Source organism: Grammomys surdaster, unplaced genomic scaffold, assembly GCF_004785775.1.
Source record: "Grammomys surdaster isolate TR1022 unplaced genomic scaffold, NIH_TR_1.0 371, whole genome shotgun sequence".
Classification (NCBI taxonomy): Eukaryota; Metazoa; Chordata; class Mammalia; order Rodentia; family Muridae; genus Grammomys; species Grammomys surdaster.
The window spans coordinates 6,285,097-6,299,386 of NW_021604790.1; the positions used below are offsets into that span (position 1 = coordinate 6,285,097).

Genomic DNA, 14,290 nt, shown 5'->3' on the forward strand with positions numbered 1-14,290 from the left:
GCTGGGGTCACAGGTGTGAGTCACTAGGCAGTGTGACAGACTCTCTTAGTTTTACTTATTTGTATATGTGTTTTGTCTGCATGGGAGTTTGTATACATGAATCCAGGTGCTCACAGAAGCCAGGAGAAGGCACTGGATCATCTGGAACTGGAGTTACAAATGACTGGAATACCCCATGTGGGTGCTGGGAACTGAATTGGGATCCTCTGGAATCCAGTATGCCATCTCTCTAGGCTTCCGAGGGACGATTCAGGAGGCTAATATAGATGTTAAAAATAGATCCATAAACACTCAGGAGCTGAAGAGTTGAGGAAGGACATGCAGACATGCAGGAGGAGCCTATGAGGACCAGGCTGGACTTGAACTCCTGGCAATCCTCTTGCCCCAGCCCCCTCCCTTTTTTTCCTGAGACAAGATCTTACCACACAGCCCTGGCTGACCTGGAACTGGCTAATGTAGATCAGACTGACCTGTAAAGTCACAGAGATCTGCTGGCTTCTGCCTCTGTCTCTCCAGTGCTAGGATTAAAGGTGAGTATGACCACGCCCAGCCCTTGCCCCTTTTAACTTCTATTTCATGGATAAATAAAACCAGTGTGCTCAACTGGAGACCAGAAGGGAAGATGCACCGTTTCTTTTGGAAGAGGCCAAGACTGGCTGCTTGGCAAGGGGAAAACCCAACAAGATTGCTTTATTATTATTAATTTATTTATTTATTTTGTACATGTGAGTACACAGTTGCTATCTTCAGACACACAAGAAGAGGGCATCAGATCCCCTTACAGATGGTTGTGAGACACCATGTGGTTGCTAAGATCTGTGAGAGCAGGCATGGAGCCATTTCTCTAGCTTGGGTTTGTTTGTTTGTTTTATTAACCAGTGAATAGCTGCAAATACAGTCATTAGAGTGTATGGTGGGGCCTCTGTGTTGGAAGAATCTACCTACCATCTTGGTAGTTTATGGGAACTGTGATCTCCCACTGTGGAGGGGAAGACAGTGCCGGACCCTGGCTTTCCCAGCCTCCTTTGCTCCTCCCAGACTACTCACACCTGTTATTCTGGGACTCAGTGGAGATCAGAATGGAAGTTCCTGGAAGGAGGGGCCGGTGACTGTAATGAGATCATAGAGTTCTGGGGCATCGACCTGGTCTCCCTCCCTCCCATCCTACTTGTCAGTACCTTTCTAGCTGCCCAGAGGCCAACAGAAAGAACTACTTACTCACCTTGTAACCAGAAAACAGAGGAAGAGGAGGTACCCAAATTCCCTCAAGGGCACACTCCAAACTACCTGTCCCCCCTTCCTTGCATCGCCACCCACAGGCCTTAGCTCTTGAGGTCTCTGCCACCTCCCAGGAGTGTCCTTCTGGGGACCAACCCTCAATAGGCTCTCTGTCTCCTGAAGATGTAGCTGGGTTCAAGATTTAATCCTTGAAAGGTATGACCACAAGTCTCAGGACCCTCCTAGGTGCCACAGTGTCTGACAAGATGTTCTGGGGATCCTGAGGTGCATGCTTTTTAAACAGCCCTTGTCTTGGGCAAGAGCCCGGGGAGCCTCCATGACTTCTCTAGCCAGGAGGATGAGGAGGCATAGGGAGATTTTAAATTGACTGCAGGTTGCACTGGCACATCCCGTGGGGACACAGCTGTTGTGTGAGCTGCTATCATGTTCCAGGTCTTTCTTCAATAGCCCCCAGGAGGATGTTCTAGCTCTGGAACCTAGCTGTAGATGCCGGGGAGCCATTGTCTAACAAGCTTAGCCAGCTGTTCCGGCCATGCAGATGCTGTGGCTCTGAAGCTGGTGGCCCTGGGTCCTTGCTCTGAGTGGCATTCTAGTCTTTAAGAAACGAGGCAACTGGGCTGGAGGGATGGCTCAGCAGTTAAGAGCAAGAACTGTTCTTCCAGAGGTCCTGAGTTCAATTCCCAGCAACCACATGGTGGATCTGATGGGGATCTGATGCCCTCTTCTGGTGTGTCTGAAGATAACAACAGTATACTCACATACATGAAATAAATAAATCTTAAAAAAAAAAAAAAAAGAAAGAAAGAAAGAAACAAGGCAACTCCCAAATCTAAAACTACCTTTATTTGTGGTTGGCTCAGCATAAGTCGACTTCATCAATGAGCAGAATTATAAAACTGTACAAGAGGTAAAAAAATAGGCCGTTTAACTTAGATAATGATCCTCATATCATGAGCTTTAAAAATACACATAAAAGTTGTACAATCTGGCAGTTTATAAAATATAAAGCTAAAAAGAATATTTTAGTTTCCACAAAGAGGAGTGAATCACACGATCAGCATATATCAATTAAACAATTAACTGTTCACAGAGAAGACACACATGGCACAAGATTTTTTTTAAAAATCATCTAAAAATTAACATTTTACCCAGACCAAATTATTCACCCTTTAAAGACAAGGCTACCATAAGGCGGCAGGATACAGTGTAACTTTTCCTTTTCCAGTTTTAGAATGGTCAGGGGTATTGTCCAAAATAGGTCTGATGTGCTTTAAGCAAGTGCAATTGTAACCGGATATACTTCAGAGTAAAAATTAAATAAATATAAATAGATTCAATAAATATGTCATTGTAAAAAGAACTACACAAGGTCTTGCTTCACGTGGGGAAGCCACACAGCTGGCTGGTAATGCTTAGGGGAGTGGGGAATCCCCAGTCACAGTTTTAGGGACAACTGGGAAGGAATACTATACCCACCAAACACAAGGGAACCGGAGAGATGAGGCCACAGGACTCTGGCAAGCAGTGTGGATAAGGCTGCTCCAGGGGGAGGTCAGCACAGATGTGCTTCTGTGGCTTTCTACTAAGTACAGAAGAAACCTAAGTGCAAAAGCAACCAGATTTACACACGGAAATTCACTAGTTCATCATGAAAACCAAGTATGGGAGAGCAGGCACTTTGGCTTAAAAGAATTGAGATCTCAGTAGAAGATCTGAAAACCTTCAGGAGAAGCTGATGTCAGGCCCCAGGAGGCCAACACCATGGCTTCCAGACATGAGGGATGGACAAGGACAGAACTGCTGGAAAACCAATCACAGAGCAGGGTGAATTTCAAGAGGCTCTCTCCAGAGCAGCTATTGCTTGCACTTCTGGCTCTTCCTACACCTCTGGACCATGATGATGAAGACGATGAACACAGAGCAGACCCAGAAGCAGACAAAGGAATCCTGGCACCACTAGAGAGCAGGCCCAAAGCCCTGCAGATGACAAGCAGGGGCCAGCACAGGAGAGCTTGCAGCCAGAGGTGGCTCTGCAGTGGTCACAGAAGCAACCAACTGATTAGCCTTTTACTTTGGGAAAAATTGCTGCTGCAGCTAACTGAATCACGTGCACACAAAACCTCCACAATGTCAAGTGGACTCTGAGGAGCGTCTCATGCCTATTTTTATTTTGGTGGGAACCACTCAACCACACCCAGTGATCTCAGACCTCCATCCTCTCTGTAATGCATCATGGGAAAAGCTTGCAGCTACTGCTGTATCTAGAGCAGGGACACCTCTGCAATCAGGGGTTCACCTTCAGTCTCTAGGTGGCCTAGTGATTCATCAAGTGACATCTATGTTCCCAAAAGTGCAAGTGCTTTGGTACCTAACGAAACGGCACACTTCCTAAACTGAAAGTTCAACACAAGACAAGATTTAAACAAAAATAACATCACAGACACAGCTCAATTCCATCCTAAAGATGAAGATGCTGTACTTGTAGACAAACTGGCAGTCTTCTGGGGATCCTAGCAGCCTCTGTGGATATGTAATGCTACAGAGTTGCCCTGGCCTAAAGACAATGTCTCCTGCTGAGCATCCCAGACACCCAGTGTTTTCATGATCACCTAGAGGACAGACAGACAGACAGACAGACAGTGAGCTGACCAGTCCTGACTGATTCTGAGATGGGACAGTTTTAAGGCACAAGCAGGGCAAACCCCAAATACACACCCTTCCTGACCACTGGAATTTTCTTTCTGCCCTGACACCTGTGTGCTGCTGACTCTCATGAGGCTTCAAACGGCAGAAGTCTTCCCTGCGTTCTCCATCTATGTCCCAAGCGTCTCACAGCCCATCCAGCACTACAGAAAACTAGGTGGGTTTTCAAATAAGTATGATGAACAGAGGATTTCTGGAAATTTGATTGGTTAGAAACTGATCTGAGAAGTGGCAAGGACATTTGAAAAGCTGACTCCATGCGAACTGGAAGGTAAAACCAAGCTGAGCCTTTAGGAAACTGCAGCACTTCCCAGAGGGAAGCTTAGCCATGAGGAACAGGGCAAGCAGCAGTCCCCGCTACACTGTTCCTCCTCCTCATGTTGGTCTTGGCTGTCACCTCTTGTGCCAGTGACAAAGTGCTATGCTAAGAGGTGAGCAGGAAACCAAATGTGGGGCTGAGGTCCCAGGGTCTAAACAGGGTCACCCGTGAGGTCCAAAGATGTAGGAGGTTAAGAAAAAGTCCTCTTTGGCCACCATGAAAGTAAGAAAATCAAAATTTTCAGCAGCAGCAGAGGAAGCTTTGGGTAAGTGGCCCTGGTACTAGTACACCCAGAAGAGCTCTTAGGGGACGCAGTGGTGGTGACTGCAGTCAGTGCAGTGCATGAGGCTGCTGAGGCCACTGTGAGCACAGAACAAAATGGAGCCTCAGCTCCCCAGGACTATACAACAGAAACGTCGGCTGTCTCCAGGGAGCCTACACAGAAGCTCCATCACAGACCCTGACTGCACTCTAACCTCTAAGGTTCCTGGGAGGAAGAAGACAACAAATTCTGACTGGAACTAAGATTTAAAATTAAGTTGAGAGAAAAATGGTACTGATGTAATTACTTTGACATTAATACATTTACACAGTGTTGCTAGAGAGTCTTAGTCCTCAGCAGTACATGGTTTTACATTCTTGAGGGACTGGTGATTTTTGGTACCACATAAAACAGAAGATATTATATCTTGCATTTCTTCTTCACAAGCATCAAGCTACATTTAATTTACTTATGCAAACGTAGCTTTCTGCAATATGATCAAAACTCACTTATTAAAACCTGCCAGGAGACACATACAAGCTGGCCTACAAAGCCTGTGGTAGCTTGACCTTGGCTCTCTACCCGCAGGGCTTTGACTCACAATCTATGCACTAATCTGCTGGGCTCTAGGGTAGAGGGACCCTATCACTCACCTTCTGGTTCTGAACTTCTCTGAGTGACTGGGAGGCTCCCTCTAGTTGCTCCTCTCTGGCCCTGACAACCTGTCTGCCCCTGTCCAGTCTTAGCTGCCTCCTGTTGGCCATGAAACTCTTCATCTCTGGCCCGCATGGCCAGGATTCAACCTATCAGGGGCCACTATTTAGGCTGCTTGTGCTGGGCCAGCACCACATCCAGAACTGAGTGTCTGCTTCATCTTCCAGACAGAGCCACTGACACGTCAGGTATCCACAGGCATTGCTAACACGTCTCCAGGCCCACGCTCACAACTGGCGGCACGAGGCAACACAGGCTCTCAGGAACTTGGAGGTGCTTCCTATCTCCATGGCAATGCCTCGAACATCTCTTCCTCAGCACCCCACATCTCTCAAACCATTTCTATCAGAGGCTGCACTTGCTGTACCCCAACCAAGCTGCTTCCAGCATGCAGGCAAAACAGGATCCCTCCACTCTCTCACTGAAAGGCCCCCAAAATGCCATCCCACAGGAATTTTAGAAAGAAATAAAAGTGGAAATGAGTTCGTCCAGTGAAAGGTTGATACTGTTCCTTTGCAGCCTCTGGGACAGGCCCACCTTTGTAGATACCCCTGACTACAAGGTTTCAGGGCGGCATCTCCTCAGGTCTCTGTAGTCACGAGCGACCATCTTCTCCTGCTTCCTAGGATCAGAATTATCCTCTTCTGGCGGCAGATCAGCAGCTCAAGGCACTTGATTTGAGAAGCTTAGTCTTCCTGCTGCTAATCCCAGAGGCAACAAACTATGACTGCAGAGATCAGGCCCATGGTCATTGTTGGGGCCACCAGACCAGAGGACTGCCCTAGCTCAGAGGGCATCTGGAATCACTGGAGGCTGGGGTTCTGTGGGCTCATGCCAGTAGTAGGTCTGGAAGAGTCTCTCATGTCTGCACAGCTCCATGGCTTGGTAGGTGTGAGAGAGGAGGTGGGGGAAGCGGGACGTGAAGTAGCGCACAAAGTCATCAGGCATGGAGCCCAGCGTCTCCTGAACCTCCACAGGAAGCTCCCGGTAGTGGTGTTTCTGTGAATGAGCAGACAGACACAGCTTTAGCAGCCGATAACAGTGCTAAGGGCTTCTCTGTAAGGAAAGGACAAGAGATGCATGCACCACGGTACATCCCAGTTGTCTTGCAGCCTTTCTTCCTTCAAAAGTAAAGCTCAAAGCATCCAAGGCTTGGCTTATGGAGAGTGGGTTTGATTTCACTAGGGTGCTGGCTGCCTGGAAGGGGGCGCAGGCCTCCTGTGAAGGTCATGAGAGTGTAGTGTTTTTGCCAACAGGCTCAGAGGCTGCTTCTGTGACTGAGGTCTGCACTGTGTGAAGGCTCCTGAGCGACAGCATAGGTCAAGAGCATCCCTAGGGTTCCAAGAGGACATAGAGGGACCCTTCCCAAATCACTCAAGATCTGGCATTATACAGGAAAGTAACCAGGAGTCCCTGTTAACCAGTCCCTGTAACCAGGAGAGTACACGGTGGCTGTCAGGCACTCAGAGGATACCATAAATCAGCAGAGACCATGAAGCACACATGTCCCAAGAGACTAGTCCTTACAGCTTAATCCTGCATTCTAAGTCTTTGGAGAGAAATTCCTTGAGAGAAAACATGGCCTTTTTACTTGGTGCTGTGGTTGGAATGAGAATGGTCCCTATAGGCTCATTTATTTGAAGGTGTGGTTCCCCAGTTGGTGGACCATTTAGGATTAGGAGGTGTGACCTTGGAGGAGGTGTGGCCATGTTGGAGGAAGGTGGGCTTTGAGGTTTCAAAAGTCCATGCAAGGCCCAGTGTCTTTCTCTACCTCCAACTCGTGGATCAGAATGTTAGTTCTCAGCTACTGCTTCAGCCCCACGCCTGCCTGTCTGCTGCTATGCTCCCTGACATGATGGTCATGGAGCCATGCTCTAAAACTGTAAGCAAGCTCCACTTAAAATGCTTCCTTTGTTTATGGTGTCTCTTTACAGAACAGAACAGTAATTAAAATATTTGTCAAACCCAACTGAGGCTGCCCAGCCTCTACAAGGTAGGAACCACTGTGAGAAAAAGATGCACAGAAATGAATATAAGGCAGCAATCTCTGCTGTAGCTAACTTCCCCAAAGTCCTCGTAAGCCCTGTACCTTATTTCTCATGGCTCGGAGGAGATCTCTGACAGAGCCACCTTTGTAGGTTCTGAATTTGCGCAGATCTAGAGAAAACATTAAGAGATGTGATGGTTAAGCAAGTACATTTTTACAGAGAATTCCCGAGCTCTTGCAAGACTAAAATGATACAAACTCTCAGTCAGGACGAAAGATGCTACCTCTCAGACCTACACAAAGGTGGTGCTCATCTGGAGTCCAGCATCTGAGAGCACAGTGTCATAACCAACCTGCCACTCAAAGGACACTCATAAAACTGCATCCTTGGACCAAGCCCACACGGACATGCTCAAGTAAGCCTCAGATCCAAGAAGAGGGACTCGGAATTCCAACAGTGGGAGCTGAGCTGTCTACATCTATTTCTCAGAAACAGCTGCAGCATTCAAAATGTCTCCTCCCACCTTTAGCATGGTCACCTGTCTGCAGGGGGACAGTGATGTTCTCCCGCCAGTCCATCTTGACCACAGCTCTCCCGCCTCTCTCCAACTGCCGGACGATCGGGCCATCCAAGGCCTCCTTTTCTATTCGGTCACTCACATCCTGTGAGGGAAAACAGGCAACAGGTGCTGGTCAGGGTAGGGATTTGGGGTTTGTCCACACTAAGCTACAGAGCAGGCACTGGAGTGTGAGTTGTAAGCAATCTGACATTCCTCTTAGGCCTAGGCTGCAGGCTCCTCAAAGTTAGGCCAAGGCACCTACCCTGATCCACTGACTTTTTCCCTGTGAGCAGATAGATATACCTGTCACTCACTGGGACAAACTTGCAGAGATCCCTTCCATGACAAGAGAGAGATGTTATAGAGGTGTTGTTGTACCTGTATGCAGGGCACACATCCACCTCTGAAGTTCACATTCACACAAAGCACATTTACACAGAGCTATGGGTACAAAACACATTCTCCAGGGAGCAAAAGCATAAAGGGGAAAGCTTAACTCATTCGGAGTTAAATATCCTTGAAACATATCCTTGAAACAGGACATCTCATTGGCTAGCCAGAAGGTCACAACTCCTCACCTGAGCACTAGAGAAGCTATACAGAGCCCTCTTTTCAAGAGCACTGGGAAGGAGGTGTGGGACCTGGCCCTACTGGGCTTCAAGCCCTGTAGAAGGGAAGGAGAGGGTCAGGAGGGGTACCCCATGTACCAGCCTTTCAGAGCCCCTGCCAGTAAGACCGGCTACAAGACAGACTGACGAGCCCCACAGCAATGCTGAGCCCTTGAGAGTCAGCTATATAGTTCTTTGATAAAGGCAAATTCAGACTCAATAATTTTTCATATATGTGTGTGTGCACGCGCACACACACACACACACACCTTTGTAGACTGGACTGTCCCAGTGGGTATGGGCATGGTGGAAACATGTTTCAGAGTTGCAAAGTAACTACTTTAATTACAGCTGGTTGACAGAACAGAAGCCAGCTGTCTTTGCCAGATATACAATTTGGCTACACTAACTCTATTTCATGTGGGTTAAGGTCTTCATATATGTTTTACTTCTGTTGTCTGTTTTGTCTAGTGACCTAGACTTGAGAATTTTCATGTTATATCTTGTAGCATACAGTAACCAATCATGATGCTACACAAACCCATTGCTGCCCTGGAATAAGATACTGGACCCTTCACCCCAAAGACATCTGAAAGATTACTAAACACCAGCAACAGGCCAGGGAGTGTCCTTTGTAGGTATCTGGGACAGAACAGTGATTATCCAGAAAGTCCTGCCTTCGAGGAGTATATGTTCTGGGGCATCTCTATGTCAAGGCCCCTGACAAACTCCAGACAATGTGAGTGTCCATTCTAAGTCAGGGTGCTTTCCGGGAGAAAACCCTGCTGCCCCAACCCCACGCTCCTCATGGTTTATTCATCTCATGCCACCTAACACCCTCAAATAGTCTATACAAAGTCACTTAAGCAATGTCACAAACCATAGAGCTGTCACTTGCCAAAAGAGTTATGAGCCACTGATCTTAAATTTTAGTCCCAAAGTGTATCCTAAACAAAACGAGATTTGAGTAAAAGACAATAGAAAAAAACTTAAGGAGATGCTTGAATTTATGACACTGAGTGAAACTATATGGTATCTGATTTGCTTCAAAATAAGGCTCAATAGTTACGAACACTTTATGCTCTCACAGGGGACTAGGTTTGGTTCCCAGCCCCCATGGGCAGCCTACAATCACCTCTACCTTGTTTCAGGGGAGCCAATACTCCATGCTAGCCTCTGTGGGTACCAGGGCAAGTATATGGTGTATATACATACACCTGTCTCTACGAAGCAAGTAAACACTTATACACATAAAGAAGACATCTTTTAAAAAAGGAATCTAGGTGTAGAACAGCACGGAAATGAACACTTGCTAAAAGTGGAAGATGGAAAGAGGAGCTCCCGGGAGCACCTCATCTACTTTGGTGACCGCTAAGAATCCCCAGATACAAAGTTTAACAATTAGGGCACAGTTAGGGGCTGGACAGATGGCTCAGTAGTCAGGAGCACTTCCCACTCTCACAGAGGACCTGGGTTTGGTTCTTAGATCCACACTGTGTCTCACAATCTTCTGTAGCTCCAGTTCCAGGGGATGTGATACAGTTTTCTGAACTCCACAGTCACCAGGTACATGTATGATACACAGACATACATGCAGGCAAAACATTCATAAATATAATATAAAAATCTAATCTTTTAAAGATAAAAACTTGGGTATACTCATACGATAGAATGTTAAAGTCATAATTTTATGTATATGTTTTAAAAAGCAGGATATAACACTGTATATATAGTTTGATTCCAATTACACTACTGTTTATATGAAAACATTTAAATTGTGACGGCTAATTTTAGTTGTCAACTAAGACATACACCTGGGTAGGTCTGTGAGAGCAATTCCGGAAAGGATTAGCCTAGAGCAAAGGGCCTTCTCCCGGCATGGACAGCACCCTGATAGGTGGCTGCTACAGAGAGGTCTTGGGGAAGCAGTCTTGCCCGATGGCGTTTGCCTCTTGCTGGTAGGAATATCTATCCCATTCTGTTGCTGCTGCCGTCCTTCCCTGGCATCAGCAACAGTGGCATTGGCCTTCTACTGTGGCCTAAAACCAGGTCTTCAGTGTAGACTAACTGCTGAGGCAGCCCAGTTTTGTGGACTGAGCAGCTACTGGCTCTCAGTCTCTCTAGACTACCCAGCCTGTACTGTGTGAGCCATTCTAGCACAGTCCCTTTACACATGGAATTTACTAGCATAAATGTAAATCACATTGGTCTAGGTTGTAGGCAATAGGTTTTTTCTTTGTGCTTTCTACCTTTTGAGAATCTGGAAGACATTGGGATTGTGATGGAGAAACAGACCCAGGTACCTGGAAGAACTGGAGCTGCTTTTCCAGGCTCCAGAAGAATGGGTGTTTTAGCACGTGCTTTGCAGAGGGTCGCTGCTGGGGATCCATTGCAATCATTTTCTCTATCAATTCACGAGCAATGACATCCTCTAAAGAGAAGGAAAATAAACAACCATTATTTCCAACCTACAACCAAATGAAATATCAGAAACCTTACAAATTTATGTGGTCCCCTACAGTTGTATGCTTCCGTTGTATATACAGGTACATGTTTGTGTGTATGCACGCATACAGAGGTTAGAGGCTTATGCCAAATATCTCCCTTAGTTGCTTTCCACCTTGTTTTATGAGGTTAGAGTCTCGCATTGAACTTGGGATCACCAATTCAGCCAGCCTGGCTGCCCAGCAAGCCACAGTATCCCCCTGTTTCTGTCTCTCCAGTCCTGGGGTCGCAGATGCATGGCACCGGACTTTTTTTTTTTTAAACCTGGGTACTGAGGATCCAAACTCAAGTCCTCATGTGTTTGTGGTAAGCACTTTACCCACTGAGCCATCTCCCAAGTCCCTGTATGCCCTTTGATACAACCTTATGCTTCAGGAGTTGATTGTAATACAATAATGAAGAACTCACACCAAATATTAGTTGGAAACAGATTTTCACTATATGGTTTGTGAAAAGTAGAGACTAAAAATATCCCAAACCTGAGCTGTTAAAAGGACGATGGGGTGAGTTTGGATGGTTAGAAAGATGTTCAAGGTAAGGCAATGGGCTTGTAATACCAGTACTCAGGAAGCTGAGGCAGGAAGACCATGATTATTAGTCTGAAATATATAGGAAATATATAGTCTGAAATTAGTCTGACTTATATAGGAAGACTTAGGCTAGCCTGGACTACACAATAAGACCCTGACTATTTCAACAAAACAAAACACCCAATAAAGATGAAGTTGAAAGGATGAGACTGTTGTAAATGCATGACTGAACCCCGTCCCCACTCCCACCAGGAGCCTGTCAACTCAGGCTTACCTGGAACTCCCTGTGTATCCTAGGCTGGTCTCACATGTGAGACTCGGCATCCTAAGTGTTAGATTACAGGTATGCTCAGCCACCCTTAGCCTTACCTCTTCTTCTTTTTTTTACGTTCATTTATTTGTGTATAGGGGAGGACATGTATATGTGACACAAGCACACACGTGGAAGTCAGAGGACGATGTGTAGGAATTAGTTCTCTCCTTCTATCATGTGGGTGGGTCCTAGGGATTAAACTCTGGTCATCAGGTGTTCAGACAAGTGCCTTTAACACTGAGCCATCTTGCTAACTACTTAACGCCGTCTTTTTGTTGTTGTGCAATCCTGGCTGTCCTAGAACTCTGTAGGTATGATCCACTATGTAGATCAGGCTGGGCTCAAATTTATAGATTTATAGCACATGCCTCTAGTGTGCTGGGATTACAGGTGTGTGCCACTACTCCCAGATCCATTTTTATAAAAGTACACATATCTAGGTAAGTAACTAGAATAATATACACAAAAGAACTGACAGCAGATATCCATCCTTGTATAATGAAGATATGAGTCTTTATACTAATGTGTTTTTCTACAATGAATAAGGGGAAAGACTTGTAAGCAAAACAATTAATTCATTTTAATCTTTTCATACTGGGGTGCTTTAATCTAATATACTCTAGCAAATTTCCCAATCAGGAGGAAGTACGCACGGTGTCCAAGTCAGCAGGGCAAGGACAACCTGTCTAGCCCTGCTGGTCAGACTGTCTTGTACCCATGGTCCTCATACAACATAGTCCAGTGTACAGACAGAGCACAGGTCCTCCCATACGCCAGTAAGGCCCTCTGATCAGGAGTCTCCAGAGGGTGCCTGCCCCAGGTCAGTGCCTCTGTACTTCAAGAATGCTCTCAGCCAGGCAGTATGTTGGAAGGTGTTGCCACCCAGTCCACCAGCTCACCGTGCTTGTCTGAGTGGAAGCAGTCAAGACTGCAGGCGCCCAGGAGGATGTTGGCCTGCCGCTGCAAGGATTTGCCAAAAGGATGGTTGCCCTCAGAGATGACGTAGTAAAAGACACAGCCTGCAGAGAAGATGTCCACTGTGTAGGTCTGAAAGAAACGCAGAGTAGGAGGCCTCAGTCCGCCGTCACTTCACTCACAGCCCTGACTTCACTTCAGCCCCTCCCTGCTGTTAAGTGGCTAATGAATGAACTGCCCAAAACAGCAAGGAGAACCCTGTAGTATTGCCCTCGTGTTCTGATTGACGCCAGGTCATTGGCTTATGGGCCAACAACCTGGAATGTTGGCTCTGCCAGGTGCCCCAAGTTAGCATCACTGATCAGGGTAAATTCCACCATCACATTCATCCCTGGCAGTGACTTGCAATCTATTCTTGCCTGAAATATTTCTCTTGAACCTACACAGTTGTTTTGTTTTTCAAGACAAGGTTTCCCTGTGTAGCCCTGGAAATACTAGAACTCACTGTGTAGACCAGGCTGGCCTTGAACTCAGAGATCTACCTGCCTCTTCTCTTGAATCTAAAAAACCCTCTAGTCCTAATTTCTAGTTTACAGAGAATATAGAGAGAGCTGTGAGGTGATGCCATGAGGAAACAAGCAAGCAGCTTAGAATGAGGCATTCAAGGGCTTCTCAAGAGTAAGCATCAGAGAACCAAACAGGTAGGGAGGCTGCTGGGAATGCAGAGATACAGTCAATTCAGAACTTGATGGAGTCCTGGAATACAAAACCAGTTGTGAAAGACTTGGGGGTCTTTCATGATGCTGAGGGAATGTGAACATGAACTGTTAGGAATAGGACAGGAAGATGCTGACTGCTCAGGTGTGGCAACAGTGTTGTGGGAGAGTTCTGTCCTTAGGAAACAGGACTGCAGCATTTAGGGGTAAGAGGTCGAGATGTCTGCTCCTTATAAGACATGGTGCAGTCGTAGGTAAATACAGGAAGACAGACAAATGTATAAGTATTAATAGTGATCTGGGTGAAAGTATGTAGGCCTTAACATTCTTTCAATGTTTTGTATGTCTAGCAATTCTTCAAACGAAAGTCTGGGGAAACAAAACAGACAAATGAAAATTAGAGGTCTGTTCATCGTAGACAAGGCCTGACTCTCCAGGTTCCCAAAGGAAAAGGGGTAAAAGTGACAGAAGGGCTGGGAAAAAGACACTGTTCACATCTGTCTCTCTCAGAACATGAAATATGAGAAGTTTAAAAGGGACGTCATTCTGTAAGCATATGCCTGGCACCCAAACTTTGAAATATGATGGGCTGGTACTCCCCCTTTACTCACAGGGTTCTCCTTGCAGTCTTCACTCAGCATCTCTGGGGCGATCCACCCTTCAGTGCCAGGCACTCCTGAGCGGCGGCTGAAGCTGTGCCTGCCCACGGCCAGCTTCTTGCAGAGGCCAAAGTCGGAGATCATTGCCTTGATCCTGCCATGTGCGTTGGGCATGGAGAGGAGAATGTTGTGGGGCTTCAGGTCTCTGTGAACTAGGAGAGAACCCCAATTCATTCATGTTTACCATGAGTAACCCCAGCTTCCTACGAGGGTTGTGGGGCCTCCTAAATACCTGCTGTCATCTTCAAAATGTCCAGTGT

The 14,290-nt window shown here is 46.5% G+C and overlaps 1 protein-coding gene across 1 annotated transcript in view; it reads right to left on the bottom strand.

Annotated features, from left to right (window-relative positions):
* Positions 1-2,060: 2,060 nt before the first annotated feature.
* Ern1 (endoplasmic reticulum to nucleus signaling 1) overlaps positions 2,061-14,290 on the bottom strand; it is a 91,396-nt gene continuing 79,166 nt past the window's right edge. The window contains exons 17-22 of the mRNA XM_028780452.1: positions 13,983-14,182; positions 12,640-12,787; positions 10,696-10,823; positions 7,764-7,887; positions 7,327-7,394; positions 2,061-6,236 (exon numbers count right to left, since the gene is read on the bottom strand). Of these exons, the coding sequence (XP_028636285.1) occupies positions 6,024-6,236; positions 7,327-7,394; positions 7,764-7,887; positions 10,696-10,823; positions 12,640-12,787; positions 13,983-14,182 (881 nt within the window). The 3' untranslated portion in view covers positions 2,061-6,023. The remainder of the gene's footprint in view (positions 6,237-7,326; positions 7,395-7,763; positions 7,888-10,695; positions 10,824-12,639; positions 12,788-13,982; positions 14,183-14,290) is intronic.